Here is a 19864-nt window from a genome sequence, read left to right on the forward strand (position 1 = left end):
GCTGTTAAAAGGCCGAAATCTTCCCTTCCCCACCCTGACCTGTGACCTAAAACTCTTTATTTAATTTGTTTCATTATGCTTAGATAGACATAACATCAAACTTACCATTTGAAGTGTACACTGCTAGTTTTTTAATTGAAGTATAGTCAGTTTACAATGTTGTATTCATGTCTTGTGTACAGCATAGTGATTCAGTTATACATATATATCTTCCTTTTCATATTCATTTCATTATAGGCTATTACAAGGTATTGAATGTAGTCCCCTGTGCTATACAGTAGGACCTTATGTATCTGTTTTATATATAGTAGTTAGTATCTGCTAATCTCGAACTCCCAGTTGATCCCTCCCCACCCCCACTCCCCCCCGGTAACCATGTTTGTTTTCTATGTCTGTGAGTCTGTCTCTGTTTTGTAAGTTCATTTGTGTCCTTTTAAGTGTGCACGTCTGTGAAATTAAGTGCCTTCTTGTTGTTGTACTGTTGTCACCGTCCATCTCCAGGACTCTTCTCATCTTGCAAAACTGAAACTCTGTACCCATTAAACTCTGAGTCCCATTTCCCGCTCCTCCCAGCCACTGGTAACCTCTCTTCTACTTTCTGTCTGTATGATGACTCTGGGTGCTGCATATGCGTGGAATGGTGCCATATTTGTCTTTTTGTGACTGGCTTGTTTCACTGAGCATAATGTCTCCAAGGGTCATCCATGTCACTGTAGCATGCATCAGAAGTTCCTTTCTTTTTTTTTTTTTTAAGTTTTCTTTTGGGGAGGGATTAGGTTTATTTATTTACTTATTTATTTTTAGAGGAGGTACTGAGATTGAACCCAGGACCTCATGCATGTTAAGCATGTGCTCTACCCTCCCCCCAGAAGTTCCTTTCTCTTTAAGACCAAATAATATTCCATGTGTCCCTCTACCACATCGTGTCTATTCATCCGTCTGTCAGGGAACTCTTGCTCCAAGTGCTTCCATCTTTCGGCTGTTTCTAAGTATTGTTTCCGTGAACGTGGGTTTCGAGTCCCTGCTTTCACTTCCTTCGTGCCTTACTCAGGAATGGAATTGCAGGATGAGATGGTAATACTGTTTAATTTTTTAATGAACTGCCTACTGTTTTCCACAACAGTTGCAACTATTTTATATTCCCACCAAGCAGTGCAGCAAGGATTCCATTTTTTCACCACCTTCTTGCCAACACTTCTTCCTTCCTTCCTTCCTCCCTCCCTCCCTTCCTTCCTTCCTGCCATCCCAGTGGGTGGTAAGTAGTATCTCATTTTGGTTTTGATCCGTGTTTTCCTAATGCCTCCTGATGCGGAGCATCTTTTCATGTGCTTTTTCCTGTTTGTATATCTTCTTTGGAGAAATGTTTATGTCCTTTGCCCGTTTAAAAATTTCACCTTGTGATTTTAATTCTTATATCTCCTTCCAAGTACTGACCCTGGACTAGGTGTTTCACAACATTTTATTGTTTATTTTTCCACTTCTATTTATTGCTACCTTTTTTTTAAATTATAAAAGTAACTCATGTTCATTATAGAAAACTTTGGAAATACTGAAAACCAGACAAAATTTATATGAATTTGACATTAAATGGTCAGCACCATTAACTCTGGCTACAGTGTTTTTGGGTAGATTTTCATCCTCAATGTTGTTCTTCATTTTACTTTATTAAAATCTTACCATACATATGATCTTATATCCTGTTCTTTAAATAATTTTAAAATTTTGGAATAATTTAGAGAAAGGTTGCCAACACAGCACAGAGTTCCCATCTGCCTCTTTGCCAGTTTTCCCTAAGGTTCACGCCATTCATGACCATGGTATATTTGTTAAAATTTAGAAACCACCTTGGCTTCATGACTGTTGAGTAAACCCTAGACTTTATTGGGTGTTCACTTTTTTTTCCCGCCAGTGTCCTTCCCCTGGTCTGGGGTCCAACCCAGGACCCCACATTGCACTTCATTGTTCTGTCCCTTTGGTCTCCTCTGGGCTGTGACAGTTTCTCTTCTTCCCTTGTCTTTCGTGACATTGATATGTCTCAGGTATTCTGTAGACTGTCCCTCCATTTGTGTTGGTCTCATATTTTTGTCATGATTAGACTGGAGTTGAGGGTAGCCTGAGGTGGTAGGTGTTTGGGAAGAATGTCACAGAGGTGATGTCTTTTCCTTCACCTCATGTCCAGGGGCGCCTGCTCTCAGCATGGCTTATCAGTGGAGATGTAAGCCTTGACCACCTGGCCAAGATGCTGTCTTCCAGATTTTTCCTTTGTAAGGCCCCCCATCTGCCTCTGCTCTATTATTTGGAAATAAATCACTGAGTCCAGCCCACATGAAAGGGGGGCAGACTATTTCCACTGGCGTTAAACTGTAAGACTCTTACATTTTGTTGCAGTGCTTCAGGAAGAGTAATGCCTACATTATCATCCAGCCAATGGGATTTGCCATTTGGCTTGAAAAGTTGCCTTTTGTTTGTCATTTAGTTTGTGTCCAGTTTTTCCTTACGTTCACAGTTTCACTGAGTTATTCAAAGTGAATGGAAGAAGTGACCCTCATGAGAAACATTTTTGGGGTGATTTTGTAGGATTTTTGACTTCGAGCCAGGACATTGAGTCCCTGTTGGCAGATGGCCTCTGCTTTCTTTGGGTCTTGGCCTTGTTGCTGTTCACGTTGTTGGGGGCTCCTTGAGGTCAGGGATCTGGCTGATTCAGTCTTACTTGTGTTTGTCAGATGAATGAAAGTCCTCCCTCTTCGTTCCTAGATGTGATGTCGGGCAAACAGAACGGTCTGTGTTGGAAACTTTCCTTTTGACATTGCCAGGCCTGGAGAGACTGGGTCAAAATCATGAATGTTTAACATTAATCTTGGGCAGATTTCCAGAACCCCCTCCCCCTTTTTGAATCTTTAGCATTTAGTTTCCTCTTTATATGGGAATTAGTTCCCAAGGTCAGTGCATTAGTTGAAAACTGCAGTCAAAATACCCCTTGAGAAAGCCCCTCAACCTTCCATGAGGGTCCCTGGAATTGCATCCCTCAGGGCGAGTCCTGCAGAGGGGGCGGCAGTGCTAAGGGCTGGGAGCAGATGTCTCTGTGGCCATTTCTTTCCTACCTTGCCCTTTGCCCCAGGTACATAACCTTGAATTTGCATAAGATGAATGTGCACCTCCTGTTCTTTAGAAGGCGGAAGGGGACGGGTTTTTGGGTGGGAGGCAGGTGTGTGGTCCTGTTCTTTCTTCAACAGGATTGCAAATAGGGGTTCCATGCTGTTCAGGGCTAGGAGTCCTGGCTCCAGCCCACGGGGCCGTCTGGGGGGCTTTAGCCACCAAAGTGCACAGCCTGTCCTGCAGAAATTCTGCTCCACTTGGTCTGGGAGGGGAAGCACGAGTTTGCATTTCCGACAGATTCCCAGCTAATGCTGATAATCTGGGCCCCGGGACCTTACTTGGAGAAGGAAACTTCTAGAGCTATACTGTCCACGTGTGACTATTTAATAAATCTAAATTAATTAAAATTAAGTAAAAAATTAAAAATTCAGTCCCTTGGTCGCCCTAGCCACATTTTAAATGCTCGGTAGTGGCTACCGCATTAGCCAGCCCCGATCTACAACATTTCCATCATGGTAGAAAATTGTGTTGGGCAGAGCTGAGGGTTGAATCTCAGCCCTGACACTTGTTGGTTGTGTGAGTTTGGGTAAGCTACTTAATTTCTCTTTGTCTTAGCTTCCTAATCTGTAAAAGAGATAGTATTTCCTACCTCCTAGGGTTGGTGTGAGTGTTCAGTGGATTCGTACGTGAGCAGTGCTTGGGTGGTGCCTACGTATTCACTGGTCAACACTAAAAATGTTTGTTATTGGTAGAAGAAGCTGGGGGTGGTGGAGGTGTTCGTTACCAGCCTCGGGGTGGCAGGTCAGTTTCCTCTGTTATTTGGTAAAGGCCGCCCCGGGGTGCAGTGTTGTAGAATCTGGGACTGTGCCAGGCTGAGGAGGGAAGGTACCATGAGTGTTTAGTGTCCATGGTGGGGGGGGGGGTCGTTTTTGTCATTGGTCCCCAAAGGGATTGATCTGGTTCCTAACCCGCTGTCACCGGTTGATACTGTGGAAACATAATCTGAGATGTGGGTTTGTGTGTAGGAAGCTTATTGGGGAGCAGGCAGCGGATCAACACCTGTGGAAGTGAAGGCAGCGGGAAGAGCTGGGCCTCGATGCAGTGGCAATCGTGGCCTCACCTGACCCCACGAGGGGCTCCGGGGACAGCCCTGCAGAGCTGTCCTGAATTGAGGCCAGAGGGCTGGGTGTGACCTCAGCTGAAGCACTCCCTTTATCTGATGACGAGTCCTGGACAGGGAGAGGGTAAAGTTAGAGCTGCTGGCTTCCTACCCCCCAGCAGCTGGGGAGTCTGTGTGCCAGTCCTGGCTCAGGGTCACCTGCTGCGCAGGTTCGGATGCCCAGAGTGGGGAGCTGGGGAGAGGTGCAGGCGGTGGGGGGGGTAGAGTGATGGGGTCCCTGCACTGGAGCCCAAAGACACTCTCTGGTCCCTGCCTTTACCTGGGAGCTCATTTGCTCTCCTGTAAGGTGGGACTTTGGGAGCAGGTGGGGTTGGATATCTCAGTGCTCATTATGCCCCGGGCCCTGTGTTTTCTCCGCCAGCCCCAGGCAGCTGCACTAGCTCCCAGCTCCCCAGTCTCTTTGTTCCTGGGTGTGGGATGGTTCTTGGTCCTGTTTCTTCCTGAAAGTTCTGGCTTCCCGAGGGGAGTCTGATGTCTCTCCTGGTCGTGGGTGAGCCCCTCTGCCACCAGCTTGGCCAAACCCTCTTGCTGCCTCTTTTTGCAGCGCCAGCCCAGCCACTCTTCTTCCTTCATCCCGGACACCCCAGGGCTGGGTCAGGAAGGGGTCTCAGCCAGCCCATTCGCTTCTCTGCCTGGCCAGCCCCACCTGGCCCCCTAGTGGCTTTGCAGTTGCTCTCAGTGTCTCTCTGGGAAAGCCCTGGGTGCCCGCCCTGGAGTGGTGGGCGGTTGGGGAGCATCTGACACATAAAGGTCTCTGATATTAGGGAACCCATTAGATTGGAGACAAGAATGCTGGAGGTGGGGACACTGGAGCGGCCAGGAGTCCACTTGGTTGTCTCTAAGGGTAGCTGCTGAGTGTAACATGCTGCTTCCTTCTGGCTGTGCTGGCAGAGGCCGAGTAGATGGTGTGGGGGAAGCTGGGCCATTTTCTGCCCACAGCCCAGGCAGACTTCCTTCCTGGCCTGCACAGCCCCAGTCTGGTATGATATCTTCAAGAACACAGAACGGTTTTCTCTGACCGCACCAAAGGCCCCCCCCCCCCAACCCCAGACCACCCGGTGTCGCTCTGCTGGGCACTTGGCTCTGCAGCCTCAAGGATCTGGATCACGGGAGTCTGCCTTCATTATGCACTAGCAGCGAGCCTTTCTGAGCCTCAGTTTCTTCACCTGGAACATGGGGATGATAGCGGCACCCACCTCATAGCATCGTTAGACCAGCTCTGGCCTTGAGCAGCGTACCCTGCCTCCCACCCCATTGCCTGTTCTGAATCCTGAGGGTGGAGAATGCATACGGTGTCAGGGGTTCAGGATAGTGAGGAGCTTGGTAACATTATTACCTGGAGATACACAGGACAGCCTGGCATATAATAGTGTTCAAATAAGGTTGGCTCCTTTCCCTCCCCATCTCTGGCCTTCAGTGACATCACCTTGGTTTGAACCTCTGTGACAGTTCATATCTACAAAGGTCATCTGATGCTGTTTCTGCCCGTGCTGTAACTCTCCTCTGTGACCTGTGTCCACAGCCATCCCTGAAGGGTGGAGACCAGCCTCACACCCCGGGTGTCACCCCCAACCTTGGACCTGGGGTCTCAGTTCCCAGTTAACGCTCACTGACAGCTTTTGGCGGGTCTTCTGATAGAGGTGGGAGTCGCCCACCTTCTTCTCTTGAAAGGCTTCCAGGCTGACAGAGCTGGGGTTCCCCTCTTTTTTCAGCATCAGCCTCCGAGAGTTGAAGGCCATCTTGCCCCTGGTCAACTTCAAAGTGAGCAGCGCTAAGTTCCTCAAAGATAAATTTGTGGTAAGTTTCATAGCTCAGCCTGGCGATTTTGTGACCCCTGGGCTACTGGGGTCCTCTCACGGGAAAGCTACCACGTGCCTTTGAGCTCCGATGAATGGTGCCCAAGAAAGTCCTTCGCCTCCAGATTCATCCATCTTAGTCCAGACGGAGAGATGGTGCATGAAGATCTCAGGACCCTGTTCTCAATCCTAGCAGAGGATGCCATCCACCAAGACCGTGTTTACTGCGCTCCTTGACCTGGAGCATTTCCGCCAGTCCGCCTTTCCTTTTCCGTCACCATCCGCAGCCTGTTCCCCTTTTACCAATATGAACAAATGTGTTTCTTTTGGAAAACATTATGAAAGATTCCTTACGTGGGTTGCCAGGGATGTGGCATTTTTTATGCGAGTCCTGATAATGTAGTTGTCGGAGTTGGCTCTTCTCTGCCCTTCCTCCCCCTCCCACCCACCCCTTCCTCCCTCCTTCCACCCTCCCATCCTCCCTCCAACCCATCCTCCCATCCCTCCATCCCTCCTGCCACCTATCGTTTCGTTTGTTTATGATCTTGTGTAATTAAACTGTTGGTAGATCTGGGGCAGGTAAAGTCACTGCATGATTGATGGGGTAGGTTGATCAGGTGGGGCTCTTCTGAACAGTGTGAGGCTACAGATGATCCGTGAGTAGCATTTCTGGTCCTCAGAGGGAAACTGGCCCTCATCAGGGAGCCCAAAAACACTCTGTCCCAGTAGTCCCAGTTGGAGGACTCGCGAGGCCATGCCAATGGCAGCCCTAGTCGCAGGGATCCTCTGAAAGAGCTCACTCATTTTGGTACCAGTGGGCTCCTGGAAGAATTAACCCGCTTTATTGCTCCTCAAGCTGCCTTTTGGCCTGCCCTCATCATTCCAACTGACCCAAGAAGGCAAAACCAGAGAAGGGTGGAGATTGACAGAAGGGACGAGAGATGGGAGAAGCGCTTACTGTTGACCACCACGTAACTGGAGTTTTGTTCTTTATCCAGCCTTTACTAGGCAGGAGCTATGAAGATGTAATCTGATGCAGTTTCAGGGGAGTCCGAGGAGGGTAGGGGTGGTTCTCTCCTTTTATAGATGAAGAAACTAAGGATCTACATGGGTCAAGTGAATTGCCCAAAGCCATTAAGCACAGGGGACAAGTCTTGACTGGAGTTGAGCTCTGTAACTCCAAAGGCTTGGTTCATTTTCTTATTATTTAAAAAATGACCTATATGTACATATCCTACGTGTCTAGATTTGAAAGTGTCTTTTGCCCCCAATAGGAGGACTTCTGCCTTATGACCCTTGGAATTCTGGCTGAGACTCTTCCCTTTTTCAGAATCACGGGAAGGCTCTTACCTGGGGTCCCTTGTGGGTATGTTTTCCAGGCAGATAAATCAGGAAACTTGTAGACAGCTGGGTTCAGAAGAATGTAAGTTTGATTTTAGCCAGTGTTGTAGAAAGGCCCTGCTATTTCTGTGAAGAGGGAGGAGGCATTCTTGTGGTGGACACCAAAAATTGTGTGGTCACTTTTTTTTTTATATTTACAGGAAATAGGCGCGCACAAGGATGAACTCAGCTTTGAACAGTTCCATCTCTTCTATAAAAAACTTATGTTTGAACAGCAAAAATCGGTAAGATGATTCTTTTTTTAATTTATTTTTGAAGGTTTTGATAGTCTTGCCTTATTAAATTTTTAAAATTGAAGTATAGTTGATGCACAATATTATATGTTGTAAGTGTGCAGTATAGTGATTCACAATTTTTAAAGGTTATACTCCATTCATAATTATTACAGGATCCTTGCTGTATTCCCTGTGTTGTACAATATATCCTGGTAGCTTATTTTATACGTGATAGTTAGTTCCTCGTAATCCCCTATTCCTATATGGCCCCTCTTGCCTTTCCTTTCCCCACTGGTAACCACAAATTTGTTCTCTATATCTGTGATTCTGTTTCTCTTTTTGGTTATATCACTAGTTTGTTGTATTTTTTAGATTCCATGGATAAGTGATGTCATACAGTATTTGTCTTTCTCGGTCTGACTTACTTCACTTAGCATAATATCTCCCAGGTCCATCCATGTGGTTGCAAATGGCAATATTTTATTCTTTTTATGACTGAGCGATAGTCCATTGTATATATACACCTCAACTTCTTTATCCATTCACCTGTTGATGGACTCTTAGATTGCTTCCATATCTTGACGTTTGTAAATAATGTAGCTATGAACATTGGAGTGCTTGTATTCTTTGGAATTAATGTTTTTGTTTCTTTCAGATAATGTATCCAGCAGTGGAATTGCTGGGTCATATGGTAGTTTCAGTATTTTTGAGAAACCTCTGTACTGTTTTCCACTGTGGCTGCATTGATTTATATTCCTACCAATAGTGTGCGAGGGTTCTCTTTTCTCCGCATCGTCACCAGCATTTGTTATTTGCGTTCTTTTTGATGACAGCCATTCTGACATATGTAGATAATATCTCACTGTGATGATTAGTGAAGTTGAGCATCTTTTCTTGTGCGTATAGGCCATCTGCATGGGTAAGAGGATTCTTGAGCTAATGATTGAATGATGTTTTTATTTCCCCTGTGTTTCATAGTCTAGCATGTTCCTAAGAGACCCGTGAGAAGTGTTCCATCTCCCTTCTAGTCAAGGAAATATAAAGTGGGAGTGACAGTGTTGTAGATTTTCACCTATTAGATTGGCCAAGGTTTTAAATGTGTTTGAGCTAAAGGCACAAAGTGGGCAAATGGTGCTTTCACTCCCTCTTGGTGGGACTGCAAGTGGCCCCGAAGTCTGATTGGAATTTAACCTGAGCCTATTAAAGTAAAAAAGTTCAACTAACTCTACTGTATCATCTCATTCTGGAAGGAAATTGATCACATTCTTAATAGTAACTATCTCTTGGTTGAGGGATTATGTGTGTGTGTTTTTTCTTTTTATGCTTTTATTCTTTTTTGTTTGTTTTTCTTGGAGGGAGGTAATTAAGTTTACTTATTTATTTTTTGAGGAGGTGCTGGGGATTGAACCTAGGACCTTGTGTATGCTAAGCATGTGCTCTACCACTTGAGCTATACCTTCCCCACCCTCCCTGCTTTTATTCATTTTTTAAATGAGTTTAATATTTTTTGATTAAGATGATGTGCTATTTTAAAATTAAATTAAGATATGCATACATTTTGACCTGTGAGTGGCATTTTGGGGGCTCTGTTTTAGAGAAATGAAAGCCCTGAGACCTAAGAATATATTACCAGATTGTTTATTGTAGCATCACTTCTGCTGGCAAAATACCTGGGAGCCATCTGAATGCCTCTCCATAGAGCAATAGCTGGGTAAATTATGGTCCATCCATGCTACACAACACCGTGCAACTGATGAAGAAGCCTGAGTCAGTTGTGTTGCTGTTGGTCTGGAGGGGTACTTGTGATATTTTGTGAGGAAAGCCAGCAGCCGATTCATGTAAGGCGCTAGGTTTGATTTTTTTTTTTTATTGGTAACACACAGTAATCCTCCTACATATGTGTTTGTGTGTGTTCTTTAGAACCAGGAGAAGGTATGAAAGAGTACACCCCTCACGTTTGAGGTTGATACTGTGTGTGTCCTGGAGGGATTTGGGAAGGCACACGAGAAAGAATTAAAATTTTCTTTGCACACTTCAGTTTTCTTCCACTTATTCCAGTTAGCACAGAACTTTTGCAAAAAAAAAAAAAAGTTCAATAAAGCATAAAGCTTAAAACACGAGGCGTTTGGTGCAGGACATGGAGCATATGCTTGGTGGGTGGCGTGCACCCCACCAACAGGACCATTGTTACTGTTAGAGAGAGTTCTGCAGATGGCCGAGGTGGGTCTAGAGCAGAGCTCCGAGGGAGCAGAGAATGCGTGGAACTTGGAGCCAAATGGATATGCTTTCTCCAACCAGCTGTGTGATCTTGGGCCAGCCGTTGACCACTCCCAGCCTCAGTCTTCTCATCTGTGCAATGGGGATGATTCCCGACCCCTTGAGCTCTGGGGAGGACTGAATGAAGGACTGGGAGTTGACATTTGAATGCAGAAGTTTTCAAGTGGTGAGTGGGAAAGACAGTTATCAGTTGCCTTCTGCATACAGGCCTGCAGGCTGGACACAGGCTGGCCACAGGATGAGGCCTCTTCATAGGTGACCACTGGCAGTGGGATTTAGGATGTATCTGAGGAAGGGAGATAGGAGAGCACAAGAAACTGGTCTACATAGACTGGGAAAAAATATGTTATTATATAGAACAAAAAATTCAGTTGCAGTGTGTTCACTTTTTCACACATGTAATAATTAGTTCTTGGTTGGCTGAATGGAGTAGAAAGATTGTAGGCTTTGGGAGTTGAAAGACCTAGATTCCAGCCCCAGCTTGACCTCTGACTGACCAAGTGATTTTTGGGGAAAGCCATCTTTTCCCTCCACTCAGCCTCCTCTATATAAAATGAAGGTATTAAATCAAGACACTGGTTATATGACTTTTTAAATGATACAATTCCTCCCCCTTTTTTTTATATGAAATCTTAATTGAAAAAAACCCACTGCTGCAAAGAAGCTGATTAAAACACTTTTTAGGTTAATTTCTGTAACTTTTATTTATAGTCGGTTCTTGAGAACAGTGAAAATGTTGTGAAGACAGTGAAACCCAGGATGACAGTTGCTGTTTTATGCAATTGACCAGGATTGAGGAAAGCTTGATTCACTCAAGATAAGTAGTTGCAAATAACATTGTTTATAATCGTTTCCCTTGAAATTTCAGGTTGCTGTCTCACTAGACAGAGGGCAGGCAAAGCTTGAGAGTAAGGTTTGCACAGACGCTGTTGCACCTGCCAGCACAGATTACCCACTGATGGTCTCCATCCAGCGTGATAAAATTCCACCTGAGAGCATTTTTCATTATGGTTCTTTTTAAGGCTAATGTATGTGTGTTTGAGAGGGAGAAGGGAGAGAAAGAAATTTGAGTCCAATTTCTGCAGAATCCTTGAGTCCTCTGGGAGTGCCCTAGATCACCCAGTTTTGAGGGGAAAACATCTGTACCAGAGGTTACCCCTGGTGGCCAGAACACCACATTCAGTTGTATTTGGTCTCGTGGTTTAATTTTTTTTTTTTAATGAATTGCCTACATTTAAAACTAGGGCGATTTCATTTTAAGATCCATAGTTTTTGCTTCTCTAGAAAAAAAAAAATCGAGATCCGGCTTATATGGGTCCTGAGATCTGGCTATAGGTGGCGACCTCTGAGTGGCAGGAAACCCTGCATCCTCTGGTTTGTCCAGCCCCCTCTCCCATCCCCACCCAGCTCTCTACTAATTTATGTTGCCTACTGCCTCCTAAGACTTCTTGGGTCGACAGCCTCTGATCTCCACCATTGGAGGGTCTAACTGTCCCTGGCCTTTGCATATTTTAATTCCCTGACTTGGAATCTGGGCTTGGTAGTTACTGGCCAGCTTGAGACGCCTCCCTGCCCTTGTGTAGGTAAATGCTCCTTCCCTAACTGTCAATATGTCATTTACTTCCTGAGCTGCTCCCTGGAAGCTTAGGGCAGAGTAAAGCATTAGTTGTGTGCTCTTAGGGGCTCAACTGGCTTTCTTGGGCTCTTTGGGGAGACAGGGCTCTTCATGGTGATTGACGAGCCCCGGAACTAAATCCTGCTTATCAGCGGCTATAGGTTTCCAACTTGAGGTTGCCAGTTCCTCCTTGTGTCTAACCACCTGCTTCCATTGCTTCTCTGTTCTCATGCCTCAAAGCTTTCAAAAGTTTGGCAGCAGCAGGAAGGTAAGAAATTTAATTCCATGTGTGCCCCCCTGGGGAGAGGATGTATCTCTAACTAGGCTGTAATAACAGTATTATGATTAAAGTTCACAGCTAACAATTCCTGAGTGGGACCTCTGTGCTGGGCGCTGTGCTAAGTGTCTCACAGACATTTAATTCTCCTCATAACCCTGTGAGAGGTACTGTTATTACCCTCACTTTATGAATGTGGAAATTGGCACTCAGAGAGGTTACTTGCTGGCATGCAGATGGCACCCTGCAGAGCTAGGATTCGAGTTCTCCTTTGCTCAGCTTCACTGCCCAGCCACTGATACTTCTTTTTAGTTTTTTTAAACTTCAATATTAAGGGAAATTTCATTTTAAACTTCAGTATTAAGGGAAATTTCAAACACGGATAAGCAGGTAATAGTGTAACAGCCCCCCATGTACCCATCTGCCAGCTGCAGCAATGCTCAACTCATCTTATTTCATCTATGCCTTTACACACTTCCCTCTTCTCAGAGGATTTAGAAGCAAACCTAAGACATTGTGTTATTTCTGCCTTAAATATTTTAACTTGATACCCAGCTTAATAACTGCTACTTTGCTGCGAAGTGCCCCTTGGTTAGTGGAGGCTGAGGGTCGGGCATTACAGGTCCTGACTTGCAGTGAGGATGGCTGACTGAGTTCAGTCTTGCTCTCTGTCCAGGACTGCAGTTTCACCCCCGTGGGATGAGGTGGTTGGGTTACCGTTTATTCACCTCTCTGTCCTTGCCCCCTGCCATTTCATGTGACCTGTTCTGGGTGCCCTACAGCAGGCTGCTTTGGAAATGTGTCAGGGTTCTGCGTTGCTTATGTACTGCTTATATATTACGTATTTTAGTTCTGTGTTACTGTCGTGTTATGTGCAGGAGAGCATTACCATGATGCCCGTTTGCTCCCTTAGTTTCTGGGGTTCATGTGTCCAGGTTCACCTTAGCTGGATTCTCTGCTTCAGGGTCTTATAAGGCTACATTTAAGATTTCAGCTGGGGCTGTGGTCTCATCTGAAAGCCTGATGTGAAAAGATCTGCTTCCAAGCCCTTGTGGTCGTGGCAGCGTTCAGTTCCTTACAGTTGTAGGACTGAGGCTCCAGCTTCTGGCTGGCTGCCTGCAGCTCTTCGACATACGGGACTCCCTACAGGGCTGTTTGCTTCCTGAAAGCCAGCAAGACAAGTTTTCCAAGCATATATAACATCATCATGTAACCACGTACACATAATTGTGTGCACCCATGACCTCTGCAAGTTGCAGGGATCAGGCAAGTATCCCCCTCGAGTCTGCATGTAGGGGTTTTCCGTTGCTTGTTTGCCTGTTAAAGTGGAAAAGAGCACTGCTGTAATTTTTTTTTTTAAGGTGGCACACTTTTCCTTTAGTATGACTTTTAGCTGGAAGCAATAGCACAGTTCCTGACCCTCCTGGGGGTGACATTACCCATCCTGGATGCTTACTGCACAGATTATAAAAGCTTGTAGATGTCAGTCACCCAGCAGAGTGCTGGGCATACAGTTGGCCCTCAGAACATGGTATTTACCATTATTGTCAGTGTGTCTTTATGAGGCAGAATCCCCCTGGGAGGAGGTGAGGGCTGTCAGTCTCTGGTTCTCCTGTTCTGTTCTGTTTCAAAAAGACCATCTTGGTTACAGTCAGTGGGTTTTGCAGAGCATCCTTTGCTATCGCACTGTGCTGAAGCCGACCAGGCAGCCCTTGACAGGAAATTTTTTCCTGATGTCTGAGTACGTTTTATGACAGGCAAAGGAGTGCATATTCATGACATAAAAGTAGAAAGGGCGTAGAAATAAAAGGAAATGAACATGCCCGCAGACCTACCTGTGATTGTACACTCAGCAAGAAGTACGATGTTTGTCCTTTCAGACTTTACACAGGTGTGAGCATGTGGGAAGTGAGTGACAGTCTGTCATATGTTGGTGGAGGATTCCAGGGAATACTGCAGATTATTCTGATCGGTGGTCTGGGAAAGCAGGCATCCACAGTACAGACATTAGTGGTGAATCTGGTGAGCTCTCCCCTCAGTGTAGTTTTCCCCTGGGCCACCTCAGAAGATCAGCAAAGCACAGCGACCTGTAGGACCAGTTGCAGCCCCACAGGGTGCGCTTACCCTTGACCACGTGGGAAAACTCAGTTCCCCAACCTCTGGTGGATCTTGGGGCCTCTAGGCCATCATGTCTGCGGTCCCTGCCCTTTAGTGTGGCTCCTTTCCTTGTCCAGATGATAACTACCTCTTCTTCTGGAGACCAGAAGTCATGGGTTACCTTTCCCTGTAGCCTTTTAATTTAACTTAATTAAATTTTAATTTCCCTGTAGCCTTTTAATTTTCTCCAGAGAAATTAATTTATCCATTATTTTAGTCATCCAGTCAATAAATGTTTGACCCAAGAGGGCACGGTGGTCAAGGAAACACACGTCACCCTGGCCTCACTGAGCCTTTGCTGGGTCCAGGGATCAAAGATGTTGCTGGGTCCCAGAGGGCCAGATGCCCCAGTTTGGTAGAATCTGACCATGTAACCCTGCACGGTAGTGCTAACATAAATGAACTGCTGCCTCCCCTGTGTGCCCGTAGCTCTCATTGCTAGGATGTTGTCGTTTATTTTACAGGCTTTTGCACGTACTGTGTGGGGCAGTCAATATTTACCAGGGTGGACCTGGGTTGAAACTCTGGTCCCTTGACTTTCTTGGTATGCAATCTTGGGACAGCTGTGTGTGCTCCCTGAGCCTGTTCCTTGTTTCTGAAACGGGGTTTATTTCACCACCTTCCTGAGAGGATTGGCATGAGGAGGAACTGAGTTCCTGGCTGCCCAACATCAGCTCACAAACATGCCCTGTCAGGTTCCCAGGGCGGCCGTGACAAAAGACCTGACTCTGAGTGGCTTAAAAGAACAGTCTTTCTAAAAGAGGGACTCTTAACCTTTTTGGGTGACCAGTTTCTTTGAGGTGCCGATTAAAGCTGTGGACCATTTCCCAGAAAAAAAAAATGTATACGTGCACAGACTTATGCAGACTGCCTGATGCTTCTCAGGGGCCTGTGGGTATGTATCTTGTCTAGAATACTGATTTTCCACGTGTCGTCCTGGATTCCAAGCAGTTTGGTGAGAGGACTTGGGGAATCTAGAGTGAGAGTTGTTTTATTTCATTAGCGTATATAACCTGCCTCGGGCTGCGTTTCCATTTGTGTCCTGAGTTATTCAAATGCTTGTCCAATCACAGTCTCATTAAAGATCGTTAAAGTAATGGTACTTAGCCAGAAACAGATATGGTCTGGGTGTGTGTGTGCATGTGCGTGTGCGTGTGCGTGCGCGCGTGTGTGTGTGTGGTGAGTGTGTGTGTGTGCATGAACGTGTGTGTGTAAAATGCTTGGCCAGCGAGCTGGTGTGAATGGAAGCTGGGAGCGGGGCTCGCCCTCCCTGCGTCAACAGTTGGAACATGGGCAGGTCGTGAACAGTAGGACCATGGCTCCCCAATACGGTCTTTCTTTTTCCTGAATGAGAAGGTTAGAAATGAGCTCGTTGAAATGGTAAGGGTTTGAAATGTAGCCGTGAGGGTGTGTATTCTCTGGTGGGCCTGCTGGTCAGGATAGCTGTTTTGAGTGCAATTTGGTGAGTCTATCAAACTTAATGTGCCTACTCCCTGTCCAGGTGTTTTCCCGCCCAGGAATCTACCAAAAGGGAACACTGGCGCAGTGGGCAAAGACACATATGTATATATGGACATTCTTTATAATGCTGGGTAGAATAGCAGAAAATCGAAAGGTATACGTATTATGGAATACAATGTGGGTTTTCAGGGTAGTAGGGCAGGGCAATTTGAGGTTGCAGAATAATTTGTAAAGCTTGAAACAACAACAAAACGTTGGGAGACAACAGATGCAATGTAATATGATAAGATACAATCAAATGAATATCCATAAAAACGATCTCTAGAGGGAGACCTGCCAAATTATTAAGTGGTTGCTCGTCAGGAATAAGGCTGTGGAAGGGGTGAGGAAGGCTTCTACCTTTGGCTTCATAAGCCTCAGCCATATTTGAATATTTGTATGTCACACAAATGATGGTAATTTTTAAACAGAAAAACCTATGTTTGCATTAAGTGGCTCGACTTATCTAATGTTCTTGTTTTGTGTGTCTTTTCATTCTGTTTTCTATTTTAGATTCTGGACGAATTCAAAAAGGATTCCTCCGTGTTCATCTTGGGGTGAGGCACCTCTTCTGGGTTATTGTTCTGGGCGGAGGTGCCGGGCATTAACGCATTTGTGGGTCCTGTCTGCCCGGGCCAGCTGGTTCCGGGAGGGCCACCTCTCTGGCAGGCACTGGGGTCCATAGGGACGGGGTGCCCCTACTGAGGAACTGGCCACCCCAAGCCTGTGTCATGAATAAACACGCACAGCAGCAGGGCTTGTGTGGTATGGGGATGGGGGCCCGGAAGTTTCTGTAGAGAAGCCTGCTTGCTTCAGAACCTCCTTTCCCAGAGATGAATCGGGGGAAATTCCTGGTTAAGCAAATGAATCAAAGCATACAAAGTGCTTCACACGGTGCCTGGTGAGGCTCGTAAATAGTGATGATGATTTTATTTATTTATCTATTTTTTGTTTTGGGGAAGAGGTAGTTATGTTTACTTATTTATTTTAATGGAGGTGCTGAGGGTTGAACCTGGGACATCATGCACGCTGGGCATATGCTCTACCACTGAGCCCTCCCCCCAGAACGAAGCTGAATTTTGTATAGTATTATAATGAAAAGATCAGTGTTGGCCCATGAGACTGGTTAGGAAAGAAGGTTAGAAATACACTCAGAAACAATATACTTTTAGATCCTGAGTGTTTAGTAAAGAGAGAAATCTTCAAGCATGTTTTATCTCCTATATTCAAAAAAAGAACCCCTCTTCCCCGCCAGCAAGTGTTCAGGGAAAAGTACGGATTTCCCTGGAAAGCCCTGCTCTGCGGCATGCACCTTCCACAGAGATAAGGGTTACTTGTGCCAGTCCTGTGAGGTCCTGGGTTTTTGGTAGCTACGAACATCCTCTCCACGAGGCCATGAGTCAGCAAGCCGCTGGCCGAGGTGGAGGTGTGGCATCTCCCTTGATTCAGGGTGAAGGATTCCCTCATCTCAAATGGAAAATTCTTCCAGCAGTGGTCCTCCATGGGCCCTCATGTTGCAGGCTCCGGCTGGTTCCCCAGTCTGTCAGAGTCAGGGGCTTCACCCAGCCCCCATTCCTGCGTCAGAGCCCTCGATGGCCAGCTCAGCAGACTCTGGGGTTCTGTCTCCTGCATCAGCTCCCCTGCATGCTGTCTGCATCCAGCCCTGCCCATGCATTTGCCACACACGCCTGTCTGTGCCCTCCCTCCCTCTTCCCTTCTCTTCCTCACACCTGAACCACCTGGGAGCCGCTAAGTGTAGATTCCAGGGACTGATTCTGTGAGGTTCTGGTGTCAGGGCTTCTCTTTGAATCCTCCTGGGTCAGGGATGTCGTCTGGGTCACCTTCGTCTTCCTGTTAGCCAGCCTGCACCTGGCACCATGGGGGCCCTCGGCAGGGTGTCTGGGTGGCTGGCCTACTGGCTAGAATCGCCTCTTCCCTGGTGGATGTCCCTCTCTAAACACCCTCTCCTTCCCCCGAGGCAGCAACACGGACCGGCCAGATGCCTCTGCTGTTCACCTGCACGACTTCCAGCGGTTTCTCTTACATGAACAGCAGGTGAGAGGACAGTGGGGCAGGGGTCCTGGGGGGAGATGCCCGGGCGGTTTCTCACCTTCTCACCACCTGCCGCCTGCTGCCATGAAACAGATTTAGCCTCCCTGTCCAGTGCCGCCTTGGGGGCTTAGGCTCTGGAATGAGATTGGCCTCTTATCAGCACCCTTTCCAGGCACAGATGGAGCGAGGGAAGCCTGGAAATACTCCAGGGCAGGCGGTGTGTCCTCACCTGCAGGTTCTGCTCCTCCGCCAGGCTCATCTCAGGTGTCACTTCCCCAGGAAGTCTTCCCTGACTGACAGAGGATGTGACTAAGGTGCACGAGCCTGCAGGTCCTCCCCGGGATAAGACAGCCCAGCTGCCCTTAAATGAATGACACGTGGGAAGTATTCCGGAGTGTGTGTGTCCGTCCAGGAGCTTGTGGCTGAGTCTGAGCAGTTTTGTGTTGGGTGGCGGTTTTCTCAGGGGCGGTCCTGCCCCAGCACAGTGGCTGCAGATGCAACTCGGGGTAGAGACCGGGGATAAGAAGCCGAGGTCAGCCCCGCTACAGCAAGGGATTATCCAGCCCCAAGTCGCAGTAGTGTCACGGCTGAGACTGAGTCAGTGACGTGACCCTGACGTCTTCTCACTAGCTGTGCGGCCTTGGGCAGGTGGTGTGACCTGTCTGGGCCCCAGTTTCCTCCTCTTTAAGTGGGGGTGAGAGCCCTGCCTCTCAGAATTGTGGGATCGGAGAAAATCATATTGCTCTTTGTGTGGCTGTATCAGCATGTATACATATGCAAACGCATAGTTGCTCGTCTAGTTAAAATTTTTATTTATATGCCTAGAGTTTCATTTACTTTCATTCTCTTTAATTTTTTTTTTAAATAGACTACGTTTAGAGCAGTTTTAGTTCATAATATTCAGTTCATTTTTCAAATCCTTTGTATCACGGAACATCTCAAACATACACAAAAGTAGACAGACTGATGCCATAAACCACCCTGTACCCATCAGATTACAAAATGATGAATGTTTTGCCACTTTGATTTCATCCATCTTCCATCTCCACACCCACGTTTCCACCCCCTTCCTTCCTTCTTCATTTCCTTGCTGGAAAATTCTAAAGTAAACCCCAGACCATGTACCATTTCATTTTGAAATACCCCATTATGTCTCTCTTATGAAGTGGACTTGTGTTTTTACAAGTCATACTCCTGTTACACCTTACATGATCAACATTAAGTTCTTAGTGTCAGTGTCCCTCCCACATTCAGATTTCATTGGTTGTAGGGAAGATAATGGACAGACACAGTCTTGCAGGAGGCCAGGAAATGTGGTTGCGACTGTGGGTCCTCATAAGTGGTGACCGTGGACTTGGAGGTGTCGTGCGTTCCCCATGAGGGGTGAGTGGGAGTGATCCAGAGAAGGCTGACCTGCCGAGCCTGAGACCGCGACCGAGGGCGGGTGAAATGGCAGGAGAAGTGAGTTCTGCTGGGCACAATTCCCTGCGCGGCCTTGTGCTGCCAAGAGTGACACAGAGAGATGCACGCAGGCTATTCTCTTTTTCAGCTGCCCTTCCCTACACTGATTTCCTCAGTTTTGTCAGGAGCTATTGAAGTGAAATGGTTAAACTCCTGGGGACACAGTAGCCTTATATCCTGGAACCCACCACCTCATAGTGGGAGCGTTTATTCCAAGGAAGAGTCACAGGCTTTCCACACACTGGCTTCTTGGCTGGGCTGCCCTCAGAGGTCAGGGATACCGGCCAGGGTCAAAGTGCTGGAGCTCTGTCCCTGCATCCAGGAGTTAGGATGCAGGCCGCCCGTGAGCATCTGTATGAGGATGCGTGATTGGAAACAAGGTGTCATGTCAGGGATGGGGCCTCGGAGCCATCAGTCTTGGGGACCCTTAATGTCCCAGGGCATGGCGCTCTGTGTGATGCTGGCATGAAGCAGAGCCAGGCAGCAGGGGACATTTGTTGGGGGTGACGGATGCTCCTATGTGGAATAACCACTGCAGCACTGGGTATGCAAATCAGTATGAGTTGTTTTAGAAAACACTGTGGCAATATGTAATTAACACGAAAACTTTGAAAAAAGGTTTCTGTACTTTGACTAAATAAATGCCCTTCTAGGAATTTATCCTAAAGAAAGAGTGGCAGCATTTTCAATAGAAATGAGAACTTAGAACTAACCTTAATTTCTATTTGGGGGCTGGTTCAGCGTGCCGTGGACCAGCCCTGGGGTGGAGGGTGACACTAACTGACCCAAAACGGATGTGGTGGGCCATCGTTGGTCAAGGTATTTAATGACGCGAAA

General features: G+C 46.7%; 1 protein-coding gene across 2 annotated transcripts in view; it reads left to right on the forward strand.

The window, feature by feature from the left end:
- Nucleotides 1-19864, forward strand: part of PLCG2 (phospholipase C gamma 2) — a 142870-nt gene that overhangs the window by 57250 nt on the left and 65756 nt on the right. The window contains exons 6-9 of one of the 2 annotated variants that reach the window (XM_032486846.1): nt 5989-6073; nt 7614-7697; nt 16028-16071; nt 17497-17569. In XM_032486846.1, coding sequence (XP_032342737.1) covers nt 5989-6073; nt 7614-7697; nt 16028-16071; nt 17497-17569 — 286 coding nt within the window. Of the gene's footprint in view, nt 1-5988; nt 6074-7613; nt 7698-16027; nt 16072-17492; nt 17570-19864 lie in introns of both variants that reach the window. The other variant, XM_032486847.1, reaches the window with a different exon arrangement.

Source organism: Camelus ferus, chromosome 9 (assembly GCF_009834535.1).
Source record: "Camelus ferus isolate YT-003-E chromosome 9, BCGSAC_Cfer_1.0, whole genome shotgun sequence".
Classification (NCBI taxonomy): Eukaryota; Metazoa; Chordata; class Mammalia; order Artiodactyla; family Camelidae; genus Camelus; species Camelus ferus.